This window comes from Anolis carolinensis, chromosome 4 (assembly GCF_035594765.1).
Source record: "Anolis carolinensis isolate JA03-04 chromosome 4, rAnoCar3.1.pri, whole genome shotgun sequence".
NCBI lineage: Eukaryota > Metazoa > Chordata > Lepidosauria > Squamata > Dactyloidae > Anolis > Anolis carolinensis.
Window position 1 is genome coordinate 156,811,450 of NC_085844.1, and position 15,993 is coordinate 156,827,442.

General features: G+C 41.7%; 1 protein-coding gene across 2 annotated transcripts in view; it reads left to right on the forward strand.

Moving 5' to 3' along the window:
- The window catches only part of LOC100552598 (uricase), a 122,753-nt gene that overhangs the window by 53,058 nt on the left and 53,702 nt on the right, over positions 1–15,993 (forward strand). The window contains exon 1 of one of the 2 annotated variants that reach the window (XM_062978092.1): positions 13,704–13,811. The exons of the other annotated variant lie outside the window; for it this stretch is intronic. Within the exon in view, the coding sequence (XP_062834162.1) occupies positions 13,782–13,811 (30 nt within the window). The 5' untranslated portion in view covers positions 13,704–13,781. Of the gene's footprint in view, positions 1–13,703; positions 13,812–15,993 lie in introns of those variants that run through there. 2 annotated transcript variants of the gene reach the window in all.

Below are 15,993 nucleotides of genomic sequence, written 5' to 3' on the forward strand. Positions count from 1 at the left end.
AGGCTATTACCTGTGTTAAACTGAACTGGGCACAGAGAAGACTGGGCGACTTGGAAGGCGCTGAACAGACTGCACTCTGGCACCAGGAGATACAGAGCCAACCTTAAGATATGGGGCTACAAAGTAGAGTCCACGACATGCAAGTGTGGAGAAGAGCAAACCACAGACCACCTATTACAATGCAGCCTGAGCCCTGCCACATGCACAATGGAGGGCCTTCTTATAGCAACACCAAAGGGACTTCAAGTGACCACCTACTGGTGAAAGTACATTTAGTATAATGTCAAGTTTTTAACTTTGTGTTTTCAAATACATTACAACTGTACCTTCTCTGACATGATAAATAATAACTAAACTGATGAGAATAATTTGAAAAAAATGAAAAGATGAAAATACTGTTTTAAAGCACAACTTCTCCAAATTCATTCACCTTTCATCAAAACAAAATTTGTATTCTCCCCACGAATCCCAGGTTAACAGAAGGAGCCAGGACTTCATTATACTACTGATGTTTAGTCTTCCAATTCTAGGATCCACCCTTAGACACGCACAGCTTTTGTGGACTCATCTCTATCTATAAATGTATCACTCCTTATTTCCATCTCTACCACTGATCTCTTGTCTCAATTTCTCATTCCAAAATCTTTCATCATACAGTATTGGTGCTACTACAGCCACACATTATAGGGCAGGCTGCGACTCAATAGTAGATCTTTGGGGGTGAAACTGTGGACTACAACTTCTCAGTTTCATAGACTAACCTGGCCACTGGCCAAACTGGCTGCTGAGTCTGGAGACTATAGTTCCAAAAGAAGCTTTTCCATGCTCTGGGCCTGACCCACTACTAAGTATAAAATAAACAAGCCTGAGTTTTATTGAAAAGGTGAGAGATGGGATTAGATCTTGTCTATAGTTCTTGACAGTGACTGTAAATGAGAAGTGAAGTATATCACTGAAATGCTCTAGATGCCAGGTCATGCATGTAGTATTGAATTTCTGTACATGCTTCATTTCAAAGTCCAGCTTTCACCAGTGTTCTTAAGTGAAGTCTCACATCTTTACTACATCTAAGTGATTTGCCTCAGTGTTCATTATATTAGTTAAGGCATACACCATTCTAATACACCATCTGATAAAATGCACAGCTTCCTCTCATCAGTTTCAGTAATAAACATTAAATGCAAATGTTGTTGCATGACAGAAATCAACCTACTCACAATGGAAATGAGTTCCCACAAGTTATTTGAACATCCTGCCCACGTCATTTATGTCATATCAAAATATGTTTCTCAGCATATTGCCCCAGATAATACTAATATGAGCAACGCTTAGGAAAAAAATTAATATAATGTGTGAACTGTGATCGAGTCTTGTAAAATCAATAAACATTTAAAATTATATCATGTACCTTCTTCAAAAGCACCCCAAATTTTGATGTTGTCAAATTTGGGCACATGATCAAAACAATTACACAGCAGGTTTACTGTGCAATCCATTTGGGAAATCTTTTTAAGGTGTTCAGCATTTCAACCATAATGTGAACAATTGAGCCATTAGTTAAGCTACAGAGTTTATCTGAAACAACACTGAAGGTTTGTTTACATTGGCTCCATAACTTGTATTTGCCATGCAGTTGCTCCTGGCTATCCCTACAAAGTCCTGAAACCTCCCATCCATATTGTAGGATAAACCAAATTGCCCCAATTTAAAAGACGTTGGGGGATGCTCTAGGGTAGTGGTTCTCAACCTTCCTAATGCCATGACACCTAAATACAATTCCTCATGTTGTGATGACCCCCAACCATAAAATTATTTTCATTGCTACTTCATAACTGTAATTTTGCTATTGTTATGAATTGTAATGTAAATATCTGGTATGCAGGGTGTATTTTCATTCACTGGACCAAATTTGGCACAAATACCCTATACACCCAAATTTGAATACTGGTGGAGTTGGGGTGTGTGTGTGATTTTGTCATTTGGGAGTTGTAGTTGCTGGGATTTATAGTTAACCTACAATCAAAGAGCATTTGGAACTCCACCAGTGATAGAACTGAACCAATCTTGCCATACAGAACTCCCATGACCAATAGAAAATACTGGAAGGGTTTGTTGGACATTGACCTTGAGTTTTGGAGTTGTAGTTTGCCTACACCCAGAGAGCACTGCAGACTCAAACAATGATGGATCTGTACCAAAATTGGTACAAATACTCAATATGCCCAAATCTGAAAACTAGTGGAGTTTGTGGAAAATAGACCTTGACATTTGGAAGTTGTAGTTGCTGGGATTTATAGTTCAATCAAAGAGCCCCTTGAACCCCACCAACGATAGAATTGGGCCAAACCACACAGAATCCTATGACCAACAGAAAATAGTGGTCTTTGGTGATCCCTCCAAACGTCCCTCGTGACTCCCCAGGGGTTCCGACCTCCAGGTTGATAAACACTGCTGTAGAGTTTGGCCAGTACACCAGAGTATCCCATGGATTTGACACAGTGCGGACAGCAGGATCAGGACTAATGCAGACTGGTTCGCTGACCTTACGGGTTGCTGCAATCCACTTTTCCCTATCTTCATCAGCAGGCGTACTTGCGTGACTGTATCATACGGGTGAAAGGGATGGTAAAATTACAGTCAAGTGGGGCCATCCTGGCTGGAATGCCTGGCCTCTGCCTTACACATGCTACATGTTGGGACTGGAGTTAGTGCCAGTGTAGTTGAGCCCTGAGTGACCATCCATATAATCTATGTTGTTAATATTATATTTCCATTATTTATTCTGAAATTAAGAAATTTATGACTGTAGGCACCAATAGGACCATACCTCATTATTTACAGTTACAGTACATTGTGGCGTTTGCTCTTTGTGGATACAAACAGTGATAGCCAGCCAGCACCATCTGTGTTACTGAGCCAGGTTCCTGGTCCAGCGTTTTGAACAGGTCTTTTAAAGTTCACACTAGAATTCAGAATGCATTTCCTGTCCCACAGACAACTGCATCAGCAGATATAAAGAAAATGCAGTGAAAAAAATTGCAATGTGAAAAGAAAATGAAGTCACAATTCAGAATAGCCCAATTCTGTATTCTTCTTACTTCCTTCTCCTTGCTAGCTTGGGTTAGCTTGGGGCATTCACACAACTCTGTGTAGATATATTTTACAAATAGATCTTTGTGAACACATTCTAGGTGATTCCTGACTTATACAAAGGGATGTATATTTATTATTTCACTACAAGCAATTTTTTAAAATCAGTACAGTCAGGAAATTGGAGATCACGACCACTGCTTACATTATTCCTATTATTTTAAAGCATGTACAGTGGGCTATTGAGATCTGTTGGTATTTGGTTCCAGAAATCCTCATGGATACCAAAATCTATCCATCCAATATATACAGTGGTATAAGTCCTCAGTGGTGCAGCGGATTAAACCTGCTGTACTTGCTGATAGAAAGGTTAGCGGTTCGAATCCAAGGAGCAATGTGAGCTCCTGCTGTTAGCCCCAGCTTCTGCCAGTTCGAAAGCAATCAAATGTGAGTATTTATTTATTTATTTACAGTATTTATATTCCGCCCTTCTCACTCTGAAGGGGACTCAGGGCGGATCAAATTGTACACATATAAGGCAAACATTCAATGCCATATAACATAGAACATAGACAGAGACAGACGCAGAGGCAATTTAAACCTTCTCTAGCTTCCAGCTTCCTGAGAGTATGCTTGATTCCGGCCACAGGGGAGCAGCTGCTTCATCATTCACTGCACTTCCTCATTCCAACGGCGGCTGGGTGATTTTTATGGTGTCATAAATTAGCCTCCCCACATATAAGTGGTACCTAAATTTCCTACTTGATAGATGCAACTATCTTTCGGGTTGCTTAGGTTAGCAAGGAGCAAGGGCTATATTTTATTTTTAATTGTTGGGTGCTCACCCCGACACGGGCTGGCCTCGAACTCATTACCTCTTGGTCAGAGTGATTTATTGCAACTGGCTGCTAACCAGCCTGCGCCACAGTACGTAGATCAATACGTACCGCTCCAGCGGTACAGTTTTTAAGCATTTGACTGATGTTTCCATTCCAATTTAAACCTTCTCTAGCTTCCAGCTTCCTGAGAGTATGCTTGATTCCGGCCACAGGGGAGCAGCTGCTTCATCATTCACTGCACTTCCTCATTCCAACGGCGGCTGGGTGATTTTTATGGTGTCATAAATTAGCCTCCCCACATATAAGTGGTACCTAAATTTCCTACTTGATAGATGCAACTATCTTTCGGGTTGCTTAGGTTAGCAAGGAGCAAGGGCTATATTTTATTTTTAATTGTTGGGTGCTCACCCCGACACGGGCTGGCCTCGAACTCATTACCTCTTGGTCAGAGTGATTTATTGCAACTGGCTGCTAACCAGCCTGCGCCACAGTACGTAGATCAATACGTACCGCTCCAGCGGTACAGTTTTTAAGCATTTGACTGATGTTTCCATTCCAATTTAAACCTTCTCTAGCTTCCAGCTTCCTGAGAGTATGCTTGATTCCGGCCACAGGGGAGCAGCTGCTTCATCATTCACTGCACTTCCTCATTCCAACGGCGGCTGGGTGATTTTTATGGTGTCATAAATTAGCCTCCCCACATATAAGTGGTACCTAAATTTCCTACTTGATAGATGCAACTATCTTTCGGGTTGCTTAGGTTAGCAAGGAGCAAGGGCTATATTTTATTTTTAATTGTTGGGTGCTCACCCCGACACGGGCTGGCCTCGAACTCATTACCTCTTGGTCAGAGTGATTTATTGCAACTGGCTGCTAACCAGCCTGCGCCACAGTACGTAGATCAATACGTACCGCTCCAGCGGTACAGTTTTTAAGCATTTGACTGATGTTTCCATTCCAATTTAAACCTTCTCTAGCTTCCAGCTTCCTGAGAGTATGCTTGATTCCGGCCACAGGGGAGCAGCTGCTTCATCATTCACTGCACTTCCTCATTCCAACGGCGGCTGGGTGATTTTTATGGTGTCATAAATTAGCCTCCCCACATATAAGTGGTACCTAAATTTCCTACTTGATAGATGCAACTATCTTTCGGGTTGCTTAGGTTAGCAAGGAGCAAGGGCTATATTTTATTTTTAATTGTTGGGTGCTCACCCCGACACGGGCTGGCCTCGAACTCATTACCTCTTGGTCAGAGTGATTTATTGCAACTGGCTGCTAACCAGCCTGCGCCACAGTACGTAGATCAATACGTACCGCTCCAGCGGTACAGTTTTTAAGCATTTGACTGATGTTTCCATTCCAATTTAAACCTTCTCTAGCTTCCAGCTTCCTGAGAGTATGCTTGATTCCGGCCACAGGGGAGCAGCTGCTTCATCATTCACTGCACTTCCTCATTCCAACGGCGGCTCGGTGATTTTTATGGTGTCATAAATTAGCCTCCCCACATATAAGTGGTACCTAAATTTCCTACTTGATAGATGCAACTATCTTTCGGGTTGCTTAGGTTAGCAAGGAGCAAGGGCTATATTTTATTTTTAATTGTTGGGTGCTCACCCCGACACGGGCTGGCCTCGAACTCATTACCTCTTGGTCAGAGTGATTTATTGCAACTGGCTGCTAACCAGCCTGCGCCACAGTAAGTAGATCAATACGTACCGCTCCAGTGGGAAGGTAACGGCAGTCTTGCAGGCCACATGATCTAGGAGGTGTCTATGGACAACACCAGCTCTTCGGCTTAGAAATGGAGATTACCCCAGAGTCAATTTTTAAAATGCTGAATTTATGTATATGGAGGGTTATATGAAGCTATTTCTCCCACAAGTTGCAATTTGGGCCACACTTACTTAATTTGGGTTTTGCCCCATGTGTTCTGGGATTGCACATGCTTGAAATAGTGGCTCATTTGTAAAATAAATACAGGAATTAGTTGTTTTGTTGGTTACCCCCCCCCCCCCCCCCCCGGCCATTTCATTAATGGATCTGTTGCACACAGTTTTTAAGCATTTGACTGATGTTTCCATTCCCATTTGAATTACAGGGTAACAGACCCCTGTTGATCACAGTGGCCGCTGCCCTGTTAGTGTGATTGGAGGACTAGCTCCAAAACTAGGACTTGCATATGGATCACAAATATATTAGTCATGAGTACATAACAGTAGGTTACATAGCATAACTGCCATAGAGGATTTCAGCCTTTTTTATTAAATGCCCTTTCTGCCAAGATTTATACTCCAAATACCTTATTAAAATAAGAGTGGTCTTACTATTCTGAAGGAACTTTATGACCCCATATCTGTAAAATGTTTATGTTTCATTATAAATAAAACAGTATTCATTAAAACAGTCATATAATATATGTGAAGCAACAGACAACAAAGCCAGCAGTTTTCTAGGTTGAAGAAATGAATGAATTCTGCAGAACATTCTCTGTATGTGAAAATATCTCCCTCTCCCAGCCTGTCTGGGTCCAATCTCTAGTACTTGGTTTTTCTTTGGGTTGTGTCTGCTATTTTAATACATTTCTGAAAGCCATAGCTGAGGAAGAACTCTTATTCACTGTAAAACTAATTCTGGAAAAATGTGTGTGTCATTAAATAGCCACACTCTTGCAACATAATAATGAATGTTTAAGTTCATTAAAATCAGGGAATTTAAGTGCATTTTACTCTGTTGTGGGTTGTCGTCACTTTCTGAAAAATTGATGTGCATTGCTGTTTTATCTTCACATATATTTTCACATTATAGAAGTGAGACGTGACAAAACACCTATTTCATTGAAAGTTAATCAAAAGGATGCCGTTTTCTTTGAAGTCTGCCATGACTGAATCCCATTTGTCTTTTATTGATGTACAATTACAGAAAAGATTGGAAAAGTGACATTTTTCAGCTACTACTTCCGAAATCCTTACCCAAGAGGATTACTACTCATGTTTTCTGGGAGGTTAAAGCAGTAATATTTCCAAGCTCCGTATCACAAAGGGGACAAGTGATCACGGACACAGACAATTATAATTAAGGCAGGGCAGACCTTTCCACACACTTAAAATATCCCACCCCTGTGCCTACAATATGATAGCAGGACGATGATGGATATGTTAGGGTAAAGTGAACCCTCCTTGTCTTTTAAACTTTGTTTTGAATTAAAGCTGCCACCAACCTAATAGGTTTTAGGAATTTTCCAAGGTATTTGAGGTAAACTGCTCCCACTTCTGCCAACACTGCTTTCACCCCTGGCTCCCACACAACTGTTTGTTAAGAGATTTTCCTGTAGTAACTGGATGTTACTAATGATGGAACTATCACAAAGGCTTGACGATGGAATGATGCATTGTAGAGACCTTTTGACAGTTAAATAGAATAAGATTTATTTATTTTAAAACAGACAACTAACCACTCCTGAGAGGTACAAAAAAGCGTGATTTGTTACAAAACACTTCAACTTGAATTGGCTGCTTGTTCAGTTCTCGTCACTTTGTTATAGACAGATCTAAACAAACCGATCTAACTGTTATTAACAAAACCTTTGCTCTATTTCAGAGAATAGTGACGAGTTTGGCTAATCTATCTAGTTAGCCCCCTGGGTTCTTAACTAACACTACCTTAGAGTTCTTCCTGTTAACTAACCTGGCCTGGAGAGTCAGTCTCTTGTGCTAACTCTCACAAGAAATCAAACTGCTATCTGACCTTTTCCTGTCAACTCACAGCACTCCACTCTCTCCCTGTGAAACTAGGTTTTTTTTAAATCCCTACACCTTCACACACCAGTTTTCTCTGACCTCTCCTCTTCTTTTCCTCTCCTCTTCTCTTCCTCTCGGCCCCTCCCCACTCCTCTGGCCAGTCCTAGGAGTCTCCTAACTCCTTCCCTTTTCCAACCTTCCTCACTCAAGATGGCTGCCTCCCTGGCATTCTCTCCCAACATGGAGGCCTGCCATACTGTTATCCAGACTCCATTTATTTATTTATTTATTTATTTATTTACAGCATTTATATTCTGCCCTTCTCACCCCGAAGGGAACTCAGGGCGGATCACATTACACATATAGGCAAACATTCAATGCCTTTTAACATAGAACAAAGAAAAGACAAACATAGGCTCCAAGCCGGCCTCGAACTCATGACCTCCTGGTCAGAGTGATTCATTGCAGTTAATTGCACAGCTGGCTTGCTCTCCCGCCTGCGCCACAGCCCAGGCCCTTTCCGGCCTACCAGGTAAGATTCACTACACTCTGTCATTGATAAGATTTCTGTATTGAGAAAAAAGAGGTAGAACTAACCTGCTTCTTTCATCATCATCATCATCATCATCATCATCAACAACAACAACAACAACAACAACAAAAGTTTATTTATATACTGTTCTATCTTACCAGAAGGGACTCAGGGTGGTTTCCAACATAGGTAAGCATTCAATACCAATAAAAAAAACATAAAACACCACTGTAATAAAAACATAAACATAATTATGATTAAAACAAATATACCCATTTAAAATAGAACCAGTTTCAGGACTACTTCATTGGGTGAGATTCAACTACCAATGGACAGAATTCCAGGATGGACCAACACAACTGTGAGGACTGGGCTAGGGCTAATGCAACCAAGTACCATAGAGCCAGGGGGTAAATAAAGTGCAACTGATTGCAAGGATAGTGCCTGGGTTACTCGATTTCAAGGCCTGCTGAATAGCTATAGGATGGCTAGGCTAGTGCAATAAAGTATCAAAGGGCCAGGGAAGTGGGTAAAGTGCAAGGCAGGGTCCTATCTGGTGGCTAGAGTAGGGTCTGTGATCTGGGATTAATCACTTTCAAAGGCCTGCTGGAACCACCAGGTTTTCAGGTCCCTGCGGAAGGAGGATAGCAATGGGGCTTACCTTATCTCTTTGGGGAGGGGGCTCCAAAGGTGAGGGGCCACTACCGAGAAGGCCCTCTTCCCATCAACTGCACTTGAGATGGTGATGGGAGCGAGAGGAGGTCCTCCCCAGAAGACCTAAGAGTCTGTGCTGGCACATAGGGGGAGATGCGATGGCAGAGATAGGAGAGGCCCAAATCATTTAGGGCTTTATAGGTCATAACCTGCACCTTGAATTGGGCCAGGCAACTTATCAGCAACCAGTGGAACTGTTTTAATAGGGGTGTTGTATGTTCTATCCTAGCACTATATATCAAAGAAGGTTATAAAGTCATAACATATTCTCACATGAAGGGTAGAATAATAAAAATAATAAGAATAATAATAACAGCAACTTTATTCTTACAGCTGCGTCCATCTCCTTGAAGGGGCTCGGGGCAGCTTACATGGGGACCAAGCCCAGAATAAACAGAAATCAAAGTACAAAATTAAAACACATAACAAAAACAATATAATTAAAACCATTAAAACCAAGAAAATAAAAGCATCATAAAATACATCTCTCAACATCCCAAAACCTCTTGAGATTTGCGAAGGAAGATCAGGGATTGTGCAAAATGCAGAACAATAAGACCAAGATTGGGAGCAAAGAGGGAGCAACGTGCTGGAAACTAGAACAATAAATAATAATAAAAATAATAAAACTTTATTTATATACCGCCCTATCTCCCGGATGGGACTCAGGGCGGTTTACAGTCATAAAAGCAACACAAACATTACATAACAACATAATACATAATACATAATACACATTATTAAACAAAGTAAAATAATACAATTATAACAATAAATCACACTTACATGACCAGATCAAGGGGACGGGAACCATAAAGGGAAATCTTATGCAATATATTCAGGCTCAGAAATCGGCGGTAGTCCAATATAATTACTCAAAAACCTGCCGACACCACCAGGTCTTCAGTTCCTTACGGAAATTGGATAATGTAGGGGATTGCCTGATCTCTTTTGGCCATGCATTCCAGAGCCGGGGGGCCACTGCCGAGAAGGCTCGTTCCCTCGTCCCCACCAGCCGCACTTGAGACGGTGGTGGGAGCGCGAGAAGAGCCTCCCTGGAAGATCTCAAGGTCCGCACTGGCTCATAGGAGGAGATGCGATCCCGGAGATAGGTAGGGCCTGAGCCGTGTAGGGCTTTATAGGTCAAAACCTGCACCTTGAATTGGGCCCGGCAGTTTATCGGCAGCCAGTGGAGCTGCTTTAATAGGGGCATTGTGTGCTCCCTATAGCCGGCTCCCGTTAGAAATCTGGCTGCCGATCTTTGAACCAGTTGGAGTTTCCGGGCCGTCTTCAGGGGCAGCCCCACGTAGAGAGCATTGCAGTAATCCACTCTGGATGTAACTAAGGCATGGACCACCGTGGCCAAATCAGACTTCTCGAGGTATGGTCGCAGCTGGCGCACAAGTTTTAAATGTGCAAAGGCCTTCCCGGCCACCGCCGACACCTGGGCATCAAGCGCCAGAGATGAATCCAGGAGGACCCCCAGACTGCGGACCTGCGCCTTCAGGGGGAGTGCAACCCCGTCGAGCACAGGTTGCCACCCAATACCCCGATTGGTCCTCCTTGGGCGGAGCTTTGTGGGATGAATTCATCTCCAGAAGAGATGCAGGCTAAGGGAGGAGGGCAGACTGGAGTTGCCATGTGGGGTTCTTTCTGAATTTTCGGCAATGTGGGGAGTCTCCATTTACAAGTTAGCTCGCTTTCGTGAGCCTGAGATACTGGGATTGAGGGCCTCAATTGATTTTTTTGACAGCTATTTCTTTGGGCAGTTCCTCTCAATCCAGGTAGTAGTGGGTGGATGACAATATCTTGAAAAACTCTTCTTACTGAAATACCCCATTTACATAACCTGGGCTCGAGTGCATATATGCTTTTAGATATAATAGCATCATCGAATGTAATCAGCAACCGCCAAGCATTGTTGTTATTATTTTTAGATAGCCAGGTGATGGAACTGATTTTAATTTCAGAGGGATACAGGGAGAGAATCTGTGCAATGGACCGTTTGACCTGGTTAGGTGTTTTCCACCTATCTCTATTTAATTGTATGTCCAATACATCAAAGGCTAGTTTATTAGATTGGAAGACTCTGTAATGTGGCTTCCTATCTTGGTGGTGCATCTGCCTTTGTTGGCTATTAAGATTCTGAATCTCCTCTTTGCAGGGCTTATCCGTGAAGTTCAGCCTGTTTAATGTATCCCTACAATTTTGGGCTATATTTTTACCATATGATTTCCCCTTTTCCCAGTCCCCAGTGTAGCTATCAGTTTCCACACCCGCTCTCCCTCTAAAATCAGTTAAAGTCTCATTTTCCCTCCCCCCATGCCAGGAGGGTATCTGGTCCAAAAATTCCTCCACCCTATCCTCCTGATGGCAAAATTTATCAGATAACATAGTTGTGTTTCGGGCTATATTCTCAACTAAATAATCTAATTTTTCATTCAATATTTTCAAATAAATTAGGGCTGGGTAGGGATGGTTACAAGCTAAACGGTTATTCAAAGAAGCATTGAAACATCCAAGTTTTCAAGTCTTTACTGAATGTGGACAAGGTAGGGGCTAATCTGATTTCGCTGGGGAGAGAGTTACAGAGCCGGTGGGCCACCACTGACAAGGCCCTCTCCCTCGACACCACTAACCATGCTTGTGACAGAGGCGGGAGTGAGAGAAGGGCCTCCCGGGCAGATTTTAGAGCTCGCACCAGTTTGTAGGGAGAGATACGACCATGAAGATAAGCAGGACCCAAAACGTTTAGGTCTTTATAGGTCATAACCTGCACTTTAAATTGGGACCGGAAACTTATGGAGCTGCTTCTGTAGAGGCATCATACATTCCCTCTAACTAGTTCCTACCACAAACTGCATCTACAATGTAGAATTAATACAGTATGACATCATTTTAACTGCTGCGGTTCAATGCTATGGAATCCTTGGATCTGTAGTTTGGTGAGGCACCAACAAACTGACCGAGAAGGCTAAAAGTCTTGTAAAATGTCACTCCCATGATTCTATGGTATTGAGCCATGGCAGTTAAAGTTGTGTCAAACTGTATTCATTTTACAGTATAGATAAGTGATTCTCAACCTGTGGGTCCCCAGATGTTTTTGGCCTTCAACTCCCTGAAAGCCTAACAGCTGGTAAACTGGCTGGGATTTCTGGGAGTTGTAGACCAAAAACATATGGGGACCCCAGGTTGAGAACCACTGGAATAGGTGTTACTTACTTACTTAGGCGATCCCTCGTTGTTCAAGTATGATGGTCTTCCAAATTCTTGGAAGATGGCTGTGCGGGTTTTTTATATGTAGAGGTCATTGCACAGCTTATCAACACACAGTCTTCACAGAGTGAGGGTCCCCACCCAGAGCCGGCCCTAGGTATTTTTCAACTGTAGGCGAACAGAATTTTGCCCCCCCCCCCAAACCAATCACTGAAAAATAAAAGCATTGGATAAGCGTAAATGTTTGATAATAAGGAGGGATTAAGAAAAAGCCTATTAAACATCAAATTACATTAAGATTTTAAAAATTAAGCACTAAAACATCATGTTTTACAACAAATCAACAGAAAAAGCAGTTCAATACCTTGCGGAGGCAGGCGCAGGAGACAGGAGTTGCCTCGATGGCGCCCCCAACAAGATGGCGCCACAGGCAACTGCCTAGTTGCCCTGGTGGTTGAACCGCCTCTGTCCCCACCAATAGTGTGGTTAAGATGATGTTGCAGCCTTCTTCCACCTTCACAGCTGTTCTAACATGCACCATGTTATCTTCCACATGATCCGCCGTTGAGGTCTTTGCCATTAAACCTCCCCTGCAGTCCCCCCTGAGAGTACATGATTCCGGTGGTTATGCCCGCAGGTTCATTGGAACATGCAAGCCCCCTCACCATGACAAGGTGACAATCCATCAAGGGGGAGTATAGATGTACCCTTAGAAATAACTTGAAACAGATTTGTATCAATCAATACAATTGAATATTACACAGGACTGAGTAGCATACCGGCTATACTGATAGCATGCTATCATCGTTGTCATCATCATTATCAGCAGCAGCAGCAGCAGCATCATCATCATATCAAGATGCATTTGAACCAGTTATGGAAGGGATGAGAGCATTTTCTGGCCTCAAGAAGAATTCTGCCCACCCCATCCTTCAGGCTCCATATTTCTAGTTATTGAAGTACCTTAAAATTTCAGTTGAGCATTTATAAATACAATTGGCCATCCAAAGAAAAGAAGAGGCAAAGTGACCAAGAAAATACAAACACAGTACATTTATAAATCCATTCCACCTAGAACTTATTAATGATTTTTAGTGTCTCACTTTCCACAATGCAAGAAATTGGGGGGGGGGGGGGGCAGAAGTCTCATTTGCATGGATTGGACACATTTTGCCCACTTCCTTATAGTCACAACCTTATGTGCATCATTACGTTAAACCCCTGTGAGGTCAGGAGTCCCAATTTTATTATGGAGATCAGCCATTTGTGAGGAAGTTATTTAGGGTGGCGAGAACGTTTTTCCTGTCCCTGGTCACATCCTTGGTACAGGTGTATGCTGCTGATTTATGTTAAATCAGAAGAAGTTGCCCTGCCACAATTCTCATGGATGGTAAAGCAAGATCAGGAAGCATCTCATTTCTTCTCTTCTTCCTTTTCTCCTTCATTAACATTTCTGCCTGTAGCAGGAAAAAATGCAATTCAATTGAATAAAGTGTACAATATTTACATCTGTCAGGCCAACCCCCTCAGTCATTGCTCCACCTTACACATTATGAAGATGACACCTTTTTATAAAGCACCAGCAGCAACAGTTGTAGCCAGCAGTCACTGTGAGTCGCTATTACTTTCCAGTGCCATCTCGAAGAGACGAAAATGCAGAAAGCACCGGGGTGCCAGGTTTCTGTAAGTTTGAACTTGCCCTTTTTTAAAAAAAAGTCATGGAAATACGAGCGCACCTACACATAAACACAAAGGCGTGCTTTAATTTGATGCTAGGCAGATTTTATACTCAGTATTTAAATCTAAAGGTATGTGGGGAAAGGCACTGTGGTTTGTAGAAAAATTAAACTCTAAAGTAAATCATGTTATAGTTTTGAGTGAAAGTAGTCTTCAGCTTAGAATGGGAGGAATTTTGAGATGTTATTGGTGTTTGTATCTATTGTGTTACAGTCTTCCCATCCTAGTTTTCAAGTCATTAAGGTTTTGTTTAGTGGAATGTTCTGAATGGGGTCTATTTCTAGTATGTGTCATTTTCCTATGTGTTTGCCTGGAACTCAATTTCATCCAATTACAGCATCAATCTGTTTTTTTGAAGTTTGTAACATATTTCCCTGTCTAAACCTGATTTCTGTTAACATATAGATTTATAAATGCATTTAATCCTAATTGCATTGTGTTAGGTGTATTTAATCCAGTGTGTGATTCCAAAATGACACTGCAAAATTTGGAGAGGTACAAAATCAAAAGGATATTTTTTCCCAATTTGTCCATTTTTTCACAAGCTGTGGATCAGGTTTGTTTGCTTCAATATGCAGAGTGAACAAAATTCTTGAGCCTCACCAGTTCTGAGCAATGCTTTCTTAAGCGATCATTCATGAGATGCTTATTTTGAATATTGCTGTTCAGATTCTATGGAAGCTTTTATGCCTAATTCATATTATGGATATCTTCCTGGCTACATGTATCTTTACTGTATGCACCACCAGACCCTTTCCCATGGCACTAGGCGAGTGATTTTCAACCTGTGGGTTCCTAAGGTTGAGAACCACTGGCTTAGTGAGTCTAGGGGAATTTCTGGGTTTCACAACATTTTTAATTTTTTAAAAAATAGGATGAGAGTGAGCATGGCCCCAGAGAGTAAGTAGCTGCCCACTCCTCTTTCGTGATATCTGATGGATTCATAAGGTAGTTGCCCAGTTTGGTGCACCAAGTTTATTCAAAACTACCTTAAAAAGAAAAATGCAAGAGACTGTATAACTTTGAAATTTCTGAGTATAGTAAATGATAAAAAGTCAGATCCTGTACATAAAGGTCTCATTATCTTTCTACTTATGCCTGCTTCTTTGGAGATATCCCACCTCCTGATTTTCTAAAATCAGGCTGTTTGCAGTACTAGTACCAATGTGCTTAGCAACCTGTTTTATTAGAAAAATTAGCATAGCAAATGTGCCTATCCCAAGGGTTTAGTCAAACCAGATTCCTTCCACTCTATGTGGCGCTTTTGTATGTCAGTAGAGATTCTTTTAATAAGTAACCACTTCCCCTTCAAGAGCTATGTATCTGATGCATCTTAAATTCTTAAGTTCTCTTAGTTTGTGGCTTCTAAGTCATCAATGATGGATTTTTTTGTCAAGACCTTTCAATTTTCTGTTTTATTATTTCTTTACATCACATTTGCACTTATGCTTTATATATATATATTTTTAAAATACTCATAACTACATTGCAACATTACAACACAGAATACCGATATGAAACTGATTTTATTCATGTTCATGGCCTAGAGCAATGGTTCTCAACCTGTGGGTCCCCAGATGTTTTGGCCTTCAACTCCCAGAAATCGTAACAGCTGGTAAACTGACTGGGATTTCTGGGAGTTGTAAGCCAAAACATCTGGTAACCTACAGATTGAGAACCACTACTCTAAGGGATGAGGATAATGGTTGGAGAACAATGTTGCTGTGGATATGGGCCTCCTGGAATTTATAGTACTATTATGCAAATCAATTACTTTGATTTTCAACTTCTACTTTCTGGTTTTAAAAGCAGCTGTTCTGGGCTTAAAACAACTCTGCCCACACTCCCAAACATGCCAAAATTAGCCCCATATTCTCCAAGGCATAAAAGCTATCCAACCTTGCACCCTCCAGCTGCACTGGACTACAGTTCCCATATCCGCAATAAGCATATGATTGGTCATGATGACTAAAGGTGATGGTAGTTGTAGTCTAACATATCAGAGAGTGCCGAGCTGAGAAGATTTATAACACAGAGAGACTTTTATTGTGAACATTAGAGTATCCACATCCCAGTTGCCCATGTCTACATCAAACACTAGGTGTTTTGTAGGTACAATACAACCCCT